General features: G+C 39.7%; 1 protein-coding gene across 7 annotated transcripts in view; it reads left to right on the top strand.

The window, feature by feature from the left end:
- Positions 1–18,487, top strand: part of NYAP2 (neuronal tyrosine-phosphorylated phosphoinositide-3-kinase adaptor 2) — a 146,092-nt gene that overhangs the window by 79,367 nt on the left and 48,238 nt on the right. For all 7 annotated transcript variants that reach the window (XM_033005443.2, XM_033005442.2, XM_033005445.2 and 4 more), the window contains one exon: positions 8,032–9,129. In XM_033005443.2, coding sequence (XP_032861334.2) covers positions 8,032–9,129 — 1,098 coding nt within the window. The remainder of the gene's footprint in view (positions 1–8,031; positions 9,130–18,487) is intronic.

Here is an 18,487-nt window from a genome sequence, read left to right as displayed (position 1 = left end):
AGGGGGCAGCTGGCGCAGGATGACAGCTGTATGAGAACTGGGCTCTAATAGCTGCACCGCAACGAAGATGTGAGGTGGGGGCTGGCGGGGGCTGATGTCGCCCATCATTCTCAGTATGAAATACAGTCAGTTTGTGGGTAGCTGTAAGAATAGAGCGATAACAGTTAATTTATAGTAAAACAGCGAAAGCTGTTCAGGTTTCATCTCTAAGATGACAGTCAAGATATCATAAATGTTGCTTTACAACTGAAGGGCTTTACGCATGCTGCTGATCTGTGGCTGGTTTTCCATACTCTTTTGTGACCACGTTTAACTCTTCAGTGCTCCGACTCTGTAGAGATTCCTGCAGTAGATCACTGGAGCCACCAACAAACACACACATGTGCTTTGTAAATTAATTTCTCTGCAAGCATGATTCAGTAGTTCTATCTGCACACTCTTCATGTAATTCATCTAATGGTGCTTGCGATTGATAAATTCCTGTGCCAAGTGCCTTCCTATATCTAGAATTCCTTTAGATTACATACAGTTACAGATTTTTTTATTGCTACTGTTGCACTAGCTACAAAATCTGTTTCACATATGCAGACTGCAGGCTATTTGTAACAGAGCAAACCAGCACTTCAGCAATATTGGTTGCATGTGTGGGCAGTGTGAGGATCCTTTACTCAGGTTCCCACTTCCCCAGTTACCCTCCCACTGCTCCCTCCTCAGAGCCTGCTTCCACTGGAACTGCTGTAACTTACACCCATATAATGCCATAGATCCTGGCCCTTTGTGTCTGGGCACATTAGTTCAAGAATATTTTTCTAAATGGAGACTCAGAAATCATTGCAACCTAAAAAAAGATACTGTGAGATTTTTTTTGTTTGCCTCCATTTGCACTCAGTTCATCAGTTTTCCTGTAAAAGGAGGATAATTCAAATTGACTTTTCTTATTTATCCAAATCTTGCTTTTTCTGCCTTTCCAGGGCTGTGCCAACTGACAATAACTTTTAGCTTCTGTGAATAGTGCAAAAGGCTTGATTGCAAATAATTTGTAATTATTTCTTAAACACTCTCTTTTCTTTTTTTCTTTGTCTATTCAATATTATCTGGAAAAATCAGGGATATCAATTCCTCACTCTCTAAAAGAAATAGGATGTGAAGTTCAGAATATATGAAAGAGCACGAGGCTGGGCATTCAAAAGGAGACTTAAACACTTTGTAATTTTCTGAAAGCTTCTAGAGACCATTTCACTGTGGGAAAGGGTAATAAGCAGAGCTCAGTGTGTCAGGCAGATGCACAGAATAGTGGAGGGCAATGGAGGAAAAAAGCTGGAAGTCCGTCCTCTCTGGAGCGTGGCCGTTTAGGGAGGGACTCCCTCCAGCATGCTGATACTCCAGAATTTTTGAAATGTCCTGACATCTCTGGGTCCGTCCTCATCTTGATAATGCAGAGTAAAGGACCTGCAGCCCCTGCCGTGCTGGGAGGAGGCTCTGGTGGCAGGGCAGTCAGTGCAGTGGGCTGACTTTTGTGAATCCCAGGCAGGTACGGCTACCTTGGTATATACAGCGTGTAAGGAGCCGTGGTGCTGGGACTGAGAATTTCATTTTGTGGCCCAGATACACAGCCTTAAGCTGAATCTGGCAGCAGCATGTCTTCGATAATGTTACCTATTAGTTGCAGTAGTTGTATTAGTGCAGAACTAAATTTAACTGCGGGGCCCAATTCTGCTGCCTGTTACACTGGTGTTTAATTCTGGAATATCATTACTGAAGCCACTATGTTTCCACTGCTTTGAATTAGAGCAGAAATCAATCGTTTTAAAAGCTGAAAGAAGTTGTAGCCAAAATAAAGGGACCTGAATACTTTTGAAGAAGTCTCCTTAATCAGAGCCTTGAGTCATCCAAGTAGCATGTCAGTATTATTTTATGACACTGTCTTTTAGTAATTTCTTTTTCATTATAGTTTTATCTCTTTAAATGTCCAAATAATTTCCAGTAAGAGCTAATAGATTCAGGAGGGGAAAGAAATATGTACTACATGAAATCATTGTGCTGAAACCACCTATTGCTTGCAAAACTGTTTGAATGCATCAGATGGTTCTTTCATTCTTTCCATGTTCTTTCCCTCTTTGCTTTTTCCTACTAGCATCTTTTAGAAAAGGAAAAGGTAACCTGCAGGGACTTGTATCCACGAGGACAATGCTATTTTGAAACCCAGGGATTTTTCGTGAGAGACACATTCTCTGATGTTACTTCAACCTACCGATGGTGTTTCTATAGTCATTTGCCAAGATGCATCTTTGTGTGTATATTTTATTCCTGTTCACAGCGGAGAAACGTTTGCCTTCAAAAATTCCTTGGAGAAGAAAGGATGCATGTTCAACATTGCATATCTCTGATACATTTGAATTTGTTTTTTTTTCCTACTGTTGCTTTCCAGTGATGGGAACCACTGTGCAAGGTTTGATATAAACAGATAAATTAAAATAAAAACCTTGCGTAGAATACCTTCAAGCCTAAACTGGCAAAAAATAGATGGTGAAAAGTGGTATCAAGGGTTAAAATGACAAGCAAGGCCCTGTGGCCTGTGACAAAGAGATGAATTAAACTCAGGTCTCCTGAGTGTCGATCTTTTGCACAGTTCAGAGGACTGTGCCTTTTTAAATTCAGTTTCACTAAGAATATTCAAACTTCATCTACAGAGTTAATGAAATCCAACCCAATATAAGCACTGGTGCACAAATGCACTTAAGATCATGTGCAACTTTGAACAGGCAGTTCATTTCATTAAAGCCAGTGGGGTTACCCATAATCTTGAACTTCTACACACATTGACATGTATATATATATATATAGGTTCTGTGCTACCCTAGAGCTGGATTGCTTCTGTTGAATTATGTGATGTAAATCAGAATCTGTGCATTTTTGATTCAGTATCCAGCACATTCAGGGTTTAATCAAAGAAATTATATTTCCTTTCACTCCTGGAGGCTCTTTTTGTTAGCGGTACCTCTCAAAATACAGCAAGATTAATTCCTTCTGCATTTAAAGTGGTATTTTCAAGAATTTAAAAAAAATTAGGCCCCAAATCATTCCTTCATTTAGAAAGAAATTGAATGCTATAGCCTTTTGTAGAAATTGAAAGGGAGGAATTTTCCTGTTACACGTATTTTTATTCTGTTTATTACACTGAACAGCACAATAAATTGTCTTGGTCTCTGAACTGCAATAGCTGGTAAACACCCAAAGGACAATAGAAAATTACAAAATTCATTTTAGTGTTTGGATGTTTTCACTCATTCCTTATACAGTGAGCAAATAATAAAAAACTATATCTGATAACAAATTTTCATATTTCAGTCTCAAAGAGTAAAAAAATAGTTCAGAAGGATAAGATGACCAGAAGCATTTTGTATTTCTAAAATTAACTATGAAAGGCAGATTATTGGGGCATGTCTGAAAGCTATGTGTAACCTTTGCACTACAAATATCTCATTTCAAAAATGTCATATTCTGCTTATTCAGTAGGGCTTCTGTAAGGCTATTTTAAGCACTGTGCTTCTTGCTTCTAGATGAGAACTGAGGTTATTACAGCCTGCATGTTTTGTTTCACTTGCAGTTTATTAGAGCTAGATAATTGCTTGGTAGTAGGATGCTATTAAACACCAAGAGTTCCTGCCCGAGCAGCGTAAACTCCATGAAGTTAAGTTTTGTTTGCAAGGATCATCATGCCTCCTGTTTATCAACGGTGATAGTCTGGGAGGTTCTGATGCAAAAAAGGAGTCACTAGCATAGCACCCCGAGCTGCTGCAGCCAGAGCAGCTCCTGTGGGGGCAGAGGGCCACATCGCAGTTGCTGAGGTATCTTATGATCACCTCTGGTCTGCCTGAACTCCTCGCAGACCTGGCGGTCTCTTGCATTTGTGTGTGTCTGTAACAGAAGCACTCACAAGAGCTTTGTGGTGCACTTTGACATGGCTGTTGGAGAGAACTTGCACCTGGCAGAGAGAGAAATAGTCCTTAATTTCATTTCTTCCATTTAGCTTTGGATTGGGTCCCATGTGCTCTGACATACGAGTGGCAGAGTCTCAAGGCAAGTTACAGGCGACAGTTGCACCAAGGACATAGTAATCCATGTTGAAAAGCACTTAATTACTTCATGTTTAGAGCAGACAACACGACAGTATGTGTAGCACCAATATGTCAGCACGGTTTGCTTTTTCATGGAGTTTTATGTTCCCAGCAGGCACCGAATGCTTTTTCTGCCTGATAAATGTCAAGTACTTAAAGCAATCTTGCCTGTTCCTCTCTGGAAATTGCCAAATAATTTCCTTTCATTGGCTATGGGATTTTGCCAGGACTTCTGCATTCATGCACATTTATCCCTGCCAAGTGTTGGTAACACAGGAACTGTACAAATATTCCCTGCTCCTTTCATTAGCATTGCACAGCTCAGTTTAGTTGCAGGATTCCCAATTTTTTATTCTGTTATTCTGGGCTGAAGCAGAGGTTCTTGATCCATATTCCATCATCAGGTGTGCCGCAGAGGTCAGCCCTTGTGATGGAGCTGTGTTTCAGAGTAGAAATCTTTGTTAAATAAACATGATAAGCATCTTGCATCATAGCTTGCTTAAAGCTCATTCAGTTTGCCTCCTGAATGCCGACTGCAGCTGAGGGGAGTTCCCAGTAGGTGTTGAACAGTTCCTCTGTTCCTAGTCATGATAAGAAGATTCCTTTGCTATTTACCCCATCCATTTACCTGTGTATCTTGTCTAGGAAGTCTTGTAGCACCATATGTTCCTGCTCTGTGTAGCATATAGGAGTTAATTCTATACCTTTATAAGGTTTATAAAATATTTAAAGCATTTAATTTTCAATTTTAGTTCAAAATGTCCAGTTTTTCAGGGAGAGAAAAAGATCTCAGTAACATACCACCTCCTAGAAACAGATGCTTTATTAAAATGAACTGTGGCAGATGAAAAAATGCTTTTAATAGAAAATGTGAAAGTAAATCTTTTACCTTGTCATGTTTTATCCTGTGTATCATACAACAAGACTGGGTCATTTGACCTTTTTGTTGATAATGTCACCAAGACATTTTAGGCTAATGCTACACATCATGCCATGGCAGATGAGAATTCTATGTGTGTCACTGTGGTATGTAATTTCAATGCATGCAAAAATTCTTTATAATGCTAGATGGCAAAATGTCAATCATTTTTCCATGACATTCCTCATTTCGTTGTCTGTAATGTAATAACTTGTGAATGTTGTATATGCAAACCCCAAAACCTAAGGACAGGTCTAGACCATGTGGCAGAATCTCATCAGTTGGATAAAAACTGTGAAAATGGAGGGAGAGAAGAGGCAAAATATGCTATTTCTAGCAATTTGTTTGAAAACACAGTACTCTTAACCACTTTCAGCTATTTTAAAGTAAAAATACTACTTAACACTAGCCTTGAATGACCTCCAACACAAGAGCACCTTTTGATTACTTTGTCCATCACTAACATCTCTCCAGATAAAGAGATGGAAGAGTGGGAATATGGCTGAGAGACAGAGCACATTCTCGATGTGACACCCGTGGCACAGGAGATGTAGAAGGCAGCACAGGGAACAGGGAGCTGAGGAAGGCAGAGGAGCAGTAAACATTTGTATCTCAGGTATCCATCAAGGATGGTAGCATGATGCCCAAGGAACTGAAGACTGTGAGAAGCCTCTACATACAAAATATGCAGTTTTCAAATGCATCAAAGTCTGTAATCCTTTAGTCAGTCTGAAGCAGAGTTCAGATCCTGAACAACATCTTCAGAAATGATCAGGCAGTTTGTGCCAGTCTCACTGACTGTCTTTTCATTTTAATGACACCAACCTGAATAAGATTGCTTTTGACAGGGTTGTAGATCAGAGTAACAGAGGTATGGAGAGAGGATTGAGATTAAGTTTATGTCAGTAGAATGTATATGAACATAGCATACAAATAACAGACTAAATAGAAAGGAAATAGTGATTCAGATAGAAACACAGCAAGAAAAATCTGTTAGGATTGTCAAATACATCAGGAGTAGCATTTTCTGCAAAGCCCAAATGATTCTGGTAGCCTACATCTTATTCCCAAAAGTCTATCCTAATACATTCAAGAAAATTAATTTAGGTTAATTAAAAAGACAAATTTATAGTGCATTAGGATATATCCACATTATAAAAAACTATCAAGCTGCCAAATACTCTTATCTGTGGTAGCTTTTGCATGTCCCTAGCCTGCTGCAAAGTGGAATGCATTAATTGGAACCATCATGAAAGCATAATACCATTTTTTGAGGTGGTTTTGTTTTGTTTTGTTTTTTAATTCTGGCATGATTTCTTTTTCTTTTTGCTTTGTTGTACCTTAGTTATACATTAAGCTTAAACAAATGTTGTCGAGGAAGAATGGTCTCATTACTTCATATATGTGCACACGCATATGTTCACAGTTCCTTATTTCTAAACAAAACTGGAATCTTGTTTAACATCTGCATTTATTGCTATGCCTTGTAAGAACTGAAGAGAGGTTATTTAACAGATCAAAGCAAAAGTGTGACAAAGTGATAACGCTATGTCTGAACCCTCCTCAGATACTGACCAAATCACATTAGTAAGATGCTGTAATGCAGGCATCTTCCAGCCCCGAGCCAGCATCCTTGCAGACTGTCAAAATACTGTCTTTCATCTGGCAGAGCAGTGCCTCACTGCTGGCTTTAGTAATATGTTTGAGGCTGTTTCTAAAAGAGAGGTTTTAACTCCATGAGCACTGCCTGCTTGGTTTAACATTAGAAATCCACTGTCTGTGTTCTGATGGGTCAGCAGAAGTTGTCTGGAAATTTCTCTGAGTGCTGAGTTTGCAGTGGCAGGTCTGTGGCCATGAATTGCAAGGAGCAGCAAAGTTTGGAAAGACAGGAAAGTTGACACTCTAAACTGGCCTGTGGTTTAGGAATTTTTTAAAATTTTAAATTTTAAAAGCTTACCAATGAGGTATCAAGGCTTTCAATGTAAGAACCATTTATCCTATAGGAATCTAAATTAGATTTAGGTTTTGTGGTAAATTTTGTTTCTGAGTAAGTTTTTGAGTCCACTTAGGATAAAAACTGACTTCACCCAAACATTTAATGAGGCATTTTATTACCACTAACACTTAATGAGATGGTTTTTTAACTGTTTATACAAAGTCAACAAAATGCAATTTCCATGAGTTTTCTTTATTGTTTAATTCATAAAGGATAATTTCTATGAAACCCTTGACCTCTCATTTCAAATGAATGTCATCACAATGTTTTGATTTATAACTTCAAAGACAAAATGGTCTATGGTTTATAGAAGTAACCTGTTTGAGAAGGATCTAAATCTGTGAGACACTTTGTTCCCCCCTTGACTTCACTGAAGTCTTGTTAATTCATAGGATAGAGTCCAGATTAATGATGAGGATTATCCCAACAGCAAATTTTACAGTATTTGTATGTGTGTTTTCTTTCTCAGTCAGTGCTGAGAGAATTGTTTTGCTTTATTCAACAAGTTACTATAAATAAAAAGGCGTTGATTCATCACTGTGTCACTGCAGAGTTACATCACTGTCGTTCCAGTATGAATGTCCAGAATCCTAACTGTTCTTTTTCAGCCATAAGGAGTTCATTTGTATACTTAGTTTTATGTCTTTGGCACCTATTTGGGTCTTTAAAATCCCACAGTGATATTTGAAAAGCATAATATTTAAAAATGGAAAGTCCCCTGTCCAAAGAGTTTGGGAGAGAACAGATGTCTGAGAGGAAGGGAAGTGCTCACTAGCTACTTAATACTGGAGTGTCAGAACATTCTGGGAGAAGATTAGGAGTGTTTTGAGTAGAGTGTTATTTTTATAGTGTTCTACTGATGTAGTAATAGAGAAAACCAGCAATGGGCTGGTCTCAGGAATTCCATCCCAGAATTGTGACACTGTAACAGAGAGATCCTATGGTTGACAAAGTGTGTTACATACTTCTGATGAATCTATATTTTGTTCTGTTTTTAGTGTCAGCCAAACCAAGACCTCACAGTGATGAATACACAAAGAAGATTCCACCTCCCAAGCCGAAACGAAATCCAAACACTCAGCTAAGCACATCTTTTGATGAAACGTATATCAAAAAGCATGGCCCTATGAAGACAGCACTCACTAGGGATGCCTCTTTATCACAGGTCAGCAGCCCTGCCCCAGACACAGAGGAAGAAGAGCCTGTTTATATTGAAATGGTTGGGAATATTCTCAGAGACTTCAAAAAAGACGAGGATGACCAAAGCGAAGCAGTCTATGAGGAGATGAAATATCCTATATTTGATGATGTAGGCCAAGATTCAAAATGTCAATGTGAATATGACCATCACACTTGTTCTTCTCAGTGTGCTACTCCCACAGTGCCTGACCTAGATTTCACCAAGTCTTCAGTGCCATCTACTCCGAAGGGCTTGCTTTGTGATATACCCCCACCATTTCCAAATCTGCTTTCTCACAGACCTCCACTGCTGGTGTTCCCACCAGCACCAGTGCAGTGTTCCCCGAATTCTGACGAGTCTCCTCTAACTCCACTAGAGGTCACAAAGCTTCCTGTTTTAGAAAATGTGTCTTACATCAAACAACAAGCTGGAGCTTCTCCATCTTCACTGCCACCTCATACACCAGGGCATCAAAAGCTGGAGAAAGACCAGACAGTATCTCATGGAACTAGCACCCCTGGGCACACCTCCTCACCTCCTCATCCTTCTACCTTATACAGAACACAGTCTCCACATGGTTATCCTAAAAGTCACTCTGCCTCACCTTCTCCTGTCAGTATGGGTAGGTCTCTTACCCCCTTAAGCCTCAAAAGACCTCCACCTTACGACTCTGTACATTCAGGAAGTCTCTCAAGAAGCTCTCCATCAGTGCCTCATTCTACAGCCAGAAACACATTGCAAGAAGGAGGAAAGATGGTAAATGCCTCGGTCAGTACCTACGGGTCATCATCTCAGAGTGGTTCCCGTTCTCGGACACCCACCAGTCCTCTGGAGGAACTAACCAGTCTCTTTACCTCAGGACGAAGTCTCCTGAGGAAGTCCTCCAGCGGCAGAAGATCTAAGGAACCTGCAGAAAGTAAGTTCTTGATGTATTTTTTGCTCATTCTTCCTTGCATTAATAATTTCTTTCACTATGTTTTTGCTAAATCAAATGCTTGAAAAAATCAAATACCTCAGCAGTCTGATTTCCTTATATAAATTTCTTGTGATTATTGTTAAAGCTGCTTTAGTCTTCATATTGTTATATTTTTAAGTATGCGTACTGCACTACGGAAGTACAATTCATGGCTTGGTCTTGCAAAAGGAGTCAGTTATCATTAACTCTTTTGTGTTTGTAACGGTCCCATGTGAGTTGGGTTCTTCCCACCATGTCACATCCTTGATGTGATGGATGCTTGATGGATGCTAAGACACAGGAATTGTCCAAACAGCTTGTAGCAAAATAACCAAACAGTAGTTGTTTTTTGGACAAGATCCCTTGATCACTTTTAACTTGGCCAGTGATCACAGCGTGTACAATGGCAGCCAGAGGTACCAGCTTATACCTTAAATTGCTTCCTTCCGTGCTGTGCCACAGAGTATCTCTTTCAGCTGTGCTAGTGTGACTGGTTGGGAGGCCGTATGGTGAATCGATCTGAAAAGCAACATGACCTATAACGCATTACCCACACACAGAGAAAAGCATGGGAGAAAGTTGTGCAGGAAAACCTTAAGCCAATATTGACTTTTCATATGCTGTATCGTAAAATCATTATCCTGTATGCATTCAGGTTTACAAAATATACACCTATTTCTGAGCTAGTGAAATACAGAAACTCCCAATGAAATCAGCAGGAGTCACAGGTGTGAGTGAAAGCAGAATCTGGCAATGGTGCCAAAGACAACATCTTGCAGTGGAAGGTGGCTGCAACAGCTTTTGTCAGAGTGCAGAGGGCTCAGTATGCTTTCTCCTCCAGCTTCAGTTAAATCAGTTTATGACTTTGAATTCTTGACACCTGCCTAACGGAAAAGAGAACAGCTGATCTTATGTTTGTAAGTGCTATATTATACCTATTTGGCATCTGCAGCATATTAAATACGATGTGATAAACTACAGTGGTTTATACCTGATAAACGAAGGTGTCCTGGTTTCCAGGCTACCATATCATTACAGAAGAAAAGTGAATTCTGCAATACCTTTTTGGTTGTGTTTGTGCCACTCTGTTACATTACTCGTCACAGTGTGGTCACATCTCTTCGGGGCACGCTCAGGGGGCTCATGAGAACACCCCCTCTGGGCTTTCATGGGCAGAAGTTGCCTGTCTTGCAGCTCTGCAGCTGAGTGAGTGCATGCAAGCATGTAAGTATGGAGAAGCTTGGTGGCAACGGTTTACGTTGACATACAAAGCATTCCTCCTGATTCGTGGACTCCACTGCCCTAGCCTTGGCAGTTTTATTCTTATTTATTTCTGCTCAAATCAGGAATAATGACTGAAATCAGAAGGTGGAAGTGAGAATGGAGTTACCAGGATACTGAGAATACAGTTGGTGCAACAGTTTGCTTAATTTGGCTTTAATATTTTTGTGGCCTGCAATCATAAGTACTGTTTTATGGAAGTCTTAGCTCCATGAATTAGTGGGGTTTCACTAAGTGATTACAGTAATAAAAATACAATAATGCTGGACTTGTGTGCTGGATGGAAGCAAGTTTGTACCTAAATGGCAAGATGATTCTTGTAATTGAGAACAATTATGAGAGACGTGATGTGACCTTTATAAATAATTTCAGTGAAGTGGTAGGGAGATTTTGGAAAAGTACAGACAAAATTGAATGTTATTAAACATGTTTCTTATAAATAAGTGAGCAGAAATCCCCTGTAAACCCCATGCTACACCAGATCTACCTGATGAGCTTAGTAAGTTGGACAGTTTTATGCTCACCAATGTAGGCAGAGATGCCATATTTGGAACCTATAGAAGTTCCTGCAGCAAATGTGGCAAGGCCTGGGAAATTTCAGCAAATCTGTGCTGCTGTCTCATACATACCTCTGGAAAGATATTCTCTATATTCCACTTGACTGAAATTGAATGCAGACCTTTCAATGGACTTTCCACTGATAGTTTAAAATAAATCTTGTCCTGCAGATCTGTACCAAGAACTGCTTTCTTCTTGGCCTCTCAAGGAGCATTTTTAGGAAGTAGAAATGCGTTCCTTATTGGTCACAAATGGTAAAACAAGAGAGATATGAAATAGAAGTTGTGCTCATCTACTTTAAGGGCAAAACATTAATGTTATAAATAGACACCAGTGGTAAAAAGTCTCTGGACTGCAGCTGTGCTGAGTAAATGAACAGACTGCCCAACTAATCCGATTGTAATTTGTCTGGTATTTACAGTATGACTTAATCCTGTGGGATTACTGCACTGAGCAAGAGCAAGGTTTGTGCTCAGATATTGCAGAGGTAGAGGGCACTCTAAGATTTATAGAAAACACATACAGGTCTAGCATTTTATGTCTTGCAATTCTCCATTAAAATGATCCACCATAAAGTATCTAAATTGTGGGATTTGAATGTAGAATCTGACCAGACTGTCATGTTTACATGCCATGATTATACATAGTGATAGATAGTGTAGACTGGACTAACCATATGATCTGTTAAAGAAATCTTGCTCCTGCAAATCACACTGGAAGCCTAAGGCACTCATACAGTTCTGGATTTTTTTTTTTTTAAACTATGGGAGAATAAATGCATAGCATAGGACTAACTGGGATTGCCATGGTTTTATAGTTTTCACTTCAGTGTAATTTGCTGTCATCATACAGAAGGATTTCCAGAATCTAGAGGATAATAAACACACACAAAAAAAGAAGTTACATGACTCTTAGGAAATAATGCTAGGAAACTGAAAATATTGCTTCTAAAATATAAAATTATTCTGAGCACATCTCAAGCAACTTTCTCATTGACTCCTCCAAGACTCAGCCCTCTGTGACTTGTATGAAGCTCTCGCTTCCATATGATAGTCAATAGAAAAAAATATCATGATACTAAATTTTATATTCAGCTGAGTGTATCTAGAAAATATTGCAGCAGTTACAGAGAAAATTCTCATCTTTATTGTTACTACTGCAACTGACTTTGTGGAAATTTGACCTCTTAGTCCAAACTCAGAATGTATTTGCTGGCTTTTAATTTTTGGCATTTCTGAGTGGGTTTCTTTCTGAGGAGGGGGACTACACAAACCTTATTTCCAATCAACAGCTTTAATATACAAGCAAAGCTGCCCTTGTAGCCTTTCTATATTATTTTCCTTACTTTTCTGCCATTTTTCCCTTTTTTATTCCCCTCTATTTTATTCCTATAGAGTTCACTGGAATTGCATTTGTGAGAAACTGGGGTAAATCAGTGATACTAAGGAGACTGTCACCTCAGGGCCATATTTTCTGAGGATATGAGCTTCTGCTGAAGCCCTAGACATGTTGCTGAATGCACTCAGCATCCACTGGCTGCAGCTGTGATGCGAATATCTGGATTTTATAAGCAGCTCACTTATTGTGCTGTGTTTTTCTAAAAATCCACTTGTGTGCTGTTAGCATCTTAAATATGCATTACAGCACAATTATGAAGGTGGGGATAAAAGAACAAAGAAAAAGAAATTGTAAGGCCAAATCAGAAATGAAAAAATTGGTGGAAGATGATCACAAAGAAAGGTAGAAAGAAGGAGAGAACCCCTATGGAAAACTGAAAAAAGGTGTAGAGCACAAAAAATGTAAAACAGTGGAGAAGACATATATTATTAATTGTCATTGACTGTTCTTTAACCCTTCCTCCTTTTGTGTGGGATAACATAGTAGTGTCCTGGTGTCCTTGGGCTGCTGCAGTGTGTCCTTTTCTAACACAGTTGGAAGGTGTTTAAGTGTGAGTGCTCAATCCAGCTGTGTGGAATGACACATTCCCTTTGCTTTTAGCATATGCACTGAGTGTCTGTTAACCATGTCCTTCAGTAAAAAGGGAATTACAGTAGGAGAGAGGGAGGGAATTGTCTTCAGCTTTTCTGCAACTGTATTTGCTGCCTCTGTCTTTTCTGCACCATAGAAACATGCTGTACTCTGAAAATATAGAACTGAAGCCATGTGCCTATAAGCATACCCACATCCTAGCAAGCAAACCGGAGAAGCTGCTGGTGTGCATCTGAACTGCACTTACTTCAAGACAGTACATTTTTTCTGGGTAAAATGGTCCTGTAAACCTTTGCTGGGATCAGCCCCTTTTGTTTGTGTATTGGTTGTTTCTATTTAAGGCTTTGGTGTCCTCATAATTTCCTGGGAACTCCAAGCCTATTTTGAGCAAGTATTGCAAATATTCGTCCTGATGAACTGCACAACATAATAGTTACCTCTGCTGTGTGCCCTGACTCTCTGCACAAGGTGTGAGATGAGAACACGCAATGCACAGCAGCTTATTGCTCTTTTCCTTAGATGCTCTGCAGGGCTTTGTAGCTGCTGTGGCTTTTGCCTACAGAGAGTTTCACTCTTCAGCTTCTAGTCACTTATAGTGAGGAAATTTGTGAACGTGCTACTTTGAAAATTCAGTTAAAGTGATTGAAAATTGGGATGATTATTAACCGTTCCTGTGCCTGGCTGGTACCCACTGCAGTAGGTATTATAAGCTGTCAAATAGTGTGGGGAGGAGAGAGGTGCAGAAGTGGCTCAACTTGTTAAGAAAGAGTTCATGCTGATTTCAGCAGCTGAGTTAGAGTGAAAATTTTTACCTTTTTTTTTTTTTTTTTTTTTTTTTTGTGGTTGGTACTTTCCAGGGAGCTAGAAAGCAGCTTTGGGTTCCTTGTTAGATACAACGGTATGTTGGAAAAGAGAGTTTGGGAAATGAGTCAAGTGAAAATTCACCCCACGGTGTGTCTGTTTAGTTGTTTAACCTCCACCTCTGTGCATTAAATGCAGAATGAGGGATGTGAACAGACAGGGCAGGATTTCAGTTTATGCATCTCTAATGGAGTTAGGATGAAGAATGCTGGCCTAAAGAGCGTGAACTTGGTATGCCATTGAGCTGTGCATACCTTCTCATTTGGATACCTGCTCAGCCTCTAGTATTCTGAAGATGAAGAGCTTGCCTGCAAGACTAGGCTGCCCTTAAAAAGTATTATAGCTACTCCACTACATGCCAGTGCTCAACTACTGCATAGCTGAGAGTCAGCATCCAGAGACTGAAACGTGGAAGCCTGCGTCGTTTCTAACCTCTAGGTTAATATATTTTCTGTCGTTTTATATAAAGCCTAATTCTCCAGCCCTTTTCTGCATTTTAGCAATTGATTGCATGCAGTATGAATACTATGTTCAGTCTTAATGAGATAGCTACAGCTTTACAGATATAATGTTGCATAACTGAAGTTACTCCTGAACCTTTGAGCCAGAGGTGTATTGGCTTCTCTGTCACAGGTGAAGCAGCTGTTTCACTAGAAGTTAGCTTTTGTAGTCTGCTGACCCGTGATATGTATGAGACTAGACGAGGTGATCACAGCAGTCACGTCTTGTTTGACGATCCTGAAAGCAGATCTGAAAGAAAAGACTTAGAGGAGGGAGCAGAGGGAAGTGCCAGAGGAAAAGGAATAGAGGGTAAGAGAACAACAGCTTTGAAGAGAATGAGACTTGTTCACCACTGGAAGGATATGGTTTTACCACAGTTAATTGCATTTAGTTAAAGCCTGAAGAAGGCTCTGACCTTTACTATTTGTTGGCATATAAGGAAGCTAAGGAATTGCAGCATCAGAGGTACTTTCTTCAAGTGCTCACTTGTGAGTGCATATTCAGGGCAAGAGCTCTGTATATCTGCCTGCACAAAGGTCATGAGCTGTCTGGTCTGCTAGTGTCAGCTAGGTCTCTAAAACGTAAAAATGTAAATATGAGCATGACCAAATGTGGTCAGCATCCTTCACATACCAAGCTTTTGTGAAAAAAAAAGACAAGATTAATTTTGCAGTTGAGTGGTCTTGGATGCTGTTTCAGCCATACCTGTTGTCCTTCACCAGTAATCCCTAGATCCTCTAGAGAAAAAGAGGTGGGCGCTAAATATGTGGGTCTACTAAATATTTTGATCCAGATCAGCTAGCTTGGCCAGCTGGAGGCTCTTAATTGTTGAAGCTGACATGTGTTCCCCAATTAACAATCACAGGAAATAATTGGAAAGAAAAATCATAATGTGACAGTAAGGTCATTCAGCTGAGCACGCAAAAGACAGGAAAGCGACACTTCACCTAGGTTTACTCTAAGTAGAAAAGAGTGAGCTGAGAAGCGAAGGTACAAAGAAGAAATGTGTGAAAGGATGCACAGCAGCTCAGTGGCAGCTTGCACAACGTCCCTGGGTGCTAATCCCCCGCCATAGCTGCACCATCGCTGCCCGGTTCTGCATTGTGTGCCAGTAATTCTGTTCTTTCTCAGCACCAAGGATAATGCCAGGTTTGAGCATTTGTTTCAAATGGGTAAATCAGGAGGTACCCGTTCCTTGATTGAAATGTGCACTATGTCATTTGTTGTCTTACTGCTTTCACAGAAAAGCAAGTATGCCTATTTTAAGGGCATTTAGTCATTCACTATTGGGTGGGATGTCCCCTCCACTTTTAGGATGAAGGAATGTCTTTGTTACATGGAGTTATTAAAATAGAAAACACACGTTTTGTGATGATATGCAATGGTTTTGCTAATTGGTACCATGACATTGTCTCCTCTTCTAATTCAGCAATTTAGGCTCGTCAGAAAATCAGGTCCTCCTGGGATTGTGATGGTATACAGAAGCACTGAAGAAGACATAATTTCATAAATAATTGCTTAGATTTTTCTGGAAACAGCTGCTGCTTCTGATTGATGTATATGGATTTATTTATTCCTTCTGTTTATATTACTTGACTGCTTGATAGAATTTCTGGTTAGTAATTTAATCAACATTTCTTTTTATGAAGAAGAAATAAACTTGTAAGGGGTAAAAAAGAAAAATTAATAGAGATAAAGCTGTTTTCTCTTTGTTAGATTTCAAATAAAAGATGATTTCAGGTAGGGGACTGAAAAAGGCATTTTCTCTTTAGGTTTAATATACAGGAAGATGTGAATTGTCTGAAAGTTGTTAAAAATAAAGGAAAAAAAAAAACCTTAAATTCACTTACTGTCACCTACTTCACTGTGTTGTGAATAAGCAAAGTAACACATGCTGCACTTAAGGACGTGGATAATGATAATACGTTCTAAGTGCCATTGATTTCCTCCCCCGAACAGAGCTTTCTAGGCCAGAGAAATATCTTGACCTTTAGGCCAAATTCTTAACAGTTATAAATTACCACTTCTTATATGAAATCAGGAGAGCTACTCCAGCTTACACCATCTGTGTCTATGGCTTCAAGAAAATAAATGTCCTTTGTGACTAGAACAGCTTGTATTCAAAATGGTGTAGTCATACTGCAAGACGGTGAATTGGAGAGTTTATTGTCTTTTTGTTTCAATCAGGACCCACAATTTACGACCAATTTATGGGTGCCCGGTAATAATGGTAAGAAATGCTTAATCTGGTGAAGTTTTACATAAGCATATATTACCTTCAACAAAACAAATACAATTTCTTAAATTTTCTCACTGTGTTTTTTAGGGAAGGTAGTATCAGTGTAGGGATCAGGGTGTTCCTTTCGTGAAAGAAGGGGGGAAAAAAAAGAGGATAGGAATTGAACCATTTTGATTTAAAGGAATGGTGCAGTTTTACTTACGTTGCCTCTACTCGGGAAGCTGGCACAGCCGCCCGGAATGAAGCTGGCCAGGCTGGCAGTGCCAGAGGTTTGAGAGGACGTGCCCGAAAGGTGGCAGCTGTGGCACCCTGGGTGGGCGGCTGTCCCAACCCCACGATCTCAGCCGTGCCCTCCTCCCTGGGGCTGCTGGATTTGACAGGGAGCCATGCTTTATTTCTGTCTGCTAGAACAGTGAACGGTTGTTTTGAACGCAGACGTGTTTAAACTTTATACCTTATAGAGCTGTTAGGGGATTGTCTGATTATCTCTAACTGCTGTCAGTTGGAGATAATTTGTGTGAAAATAATATGGAGCCACTTGCTGGTGGAAATACCTGGCATCAGCTATGGTTTAGAGGACTTCTGTAGAGTATCTTACTAAAATCATAACGTATTGCAGCAGTTGGAGAGTTAGAGTTTTAGGTAGGAATTGCAGTTCATATGTGAAAAAGGTACCTGTGCATATTAGCTTTACAAAAGGTAAAAAGCGAGTTCATGGGAATGTAGCTCAAACAAGTGGCAGGGGACTGTAGTGCATCTTTTGGTGGGTCACCTTGGCTCCTGGCTGAAGCAGTGACTTTCAGAGAGGGACCAGCTGGTGCTCCTGCCTTTGGCCTTGGCAGTACAGGGCTCCTTTTTTGAGGCAGCTGCTAGATCTTTCAGAACTTATCTTTATAACTGAGCACTGGACCCTGAATTGCATTTTTTCTAAGTTAAAAATTGGACTTTCTTTGCATTAGGATTCAAGTGCATTTTTGTTTGTTAAATCCTAAAAGTCAAACTAGAGACCGTTAGGAGGAAGGCCTACATTTATTGTGTTTGTGTTTAAGAAGCACAATGTTCATAAAGCACTTTGAACCAGATTTAACATGTTCCACAGGTAGGTATATAGCGATAGCACTTAAGTCTGTTTGCTTAAGCTAAATCATAGGGAAGGAGATCATAGTTTTGTTTAGGAAGAATAACCAAAGTCCTCCAGACCACACCGCCATCACCGAGACAAAGACTGTGAGCTTTAGGAAAATGAAATACTGTGCAAGTTTCAAAGACAGCAGAACATAACAGTTTCCCCAAAATTCATCGTGTGCAAAAAAAAAAAAAAAACCAAGTTTTGCAAACAAAAATCTGCCTTTTTTTTCCAGAATCTAGAATATCTACATCATAGCCAGACAAGCTGCTCCATATCGTTGCATCTGACTTATGATCTGAAACCTGGTTTCATGATCCCTTGATCTGCTGTCATTGCATCTTTACAAGAGATGGAGTCTAATTAACTGCCTTATCTGTACTTACAGTGACACAGCTCTAGCTGTAGAAGCGATTTTAAGAGAAGGTGGTGGGAACTTTGAGGAGAATAAAGGAAAGAACAAGATTTCCTCCCTCAGCTCTAAAATACTCCAATACTTCTGATTGCTGTTTCCCTTGGTATTTCTTAAAACACCTTTAGCTTGCTGATCTGTGTAACAAAGACTGACAATATCTTGGGCTAAGTGGTTTATATATCCTTTTTTAAAAAACGTACTTTTTCTGGCATATCTGATTTGATTCCTGGCAGAGTGAGCTCAATTCTTAAACCCTGTCATTAAGGGCCCAGTCCAAAGGCCCTTGAAGTATGAGATAAGAGATACTTTAGGGGATCCCATTATGAATTATGGCAAGAGGGGTCCTCTC

Source organism: Tyto alba, unplaced genomic scaffold (assembly GCF_018691265.1).
Source record: "Tyto alba isolate M040663 unplaced genomic scaffold, T.alba_DEE_v4.0 Super-Scaffold_10, whole genome shotgun sequence".
Taxonomy (NCBI): domain Eukaryota; kingdom Metazoa; phylum Chordata; class Aves; order Strigiformes; family Tytonidae; genus Tyto; species Tyto alba.
The sequence above is the reverse complement of the archived record's forward strand: the minus strand, read 5'-3'. Positions and strand labels throughout refer to the sequence as shown.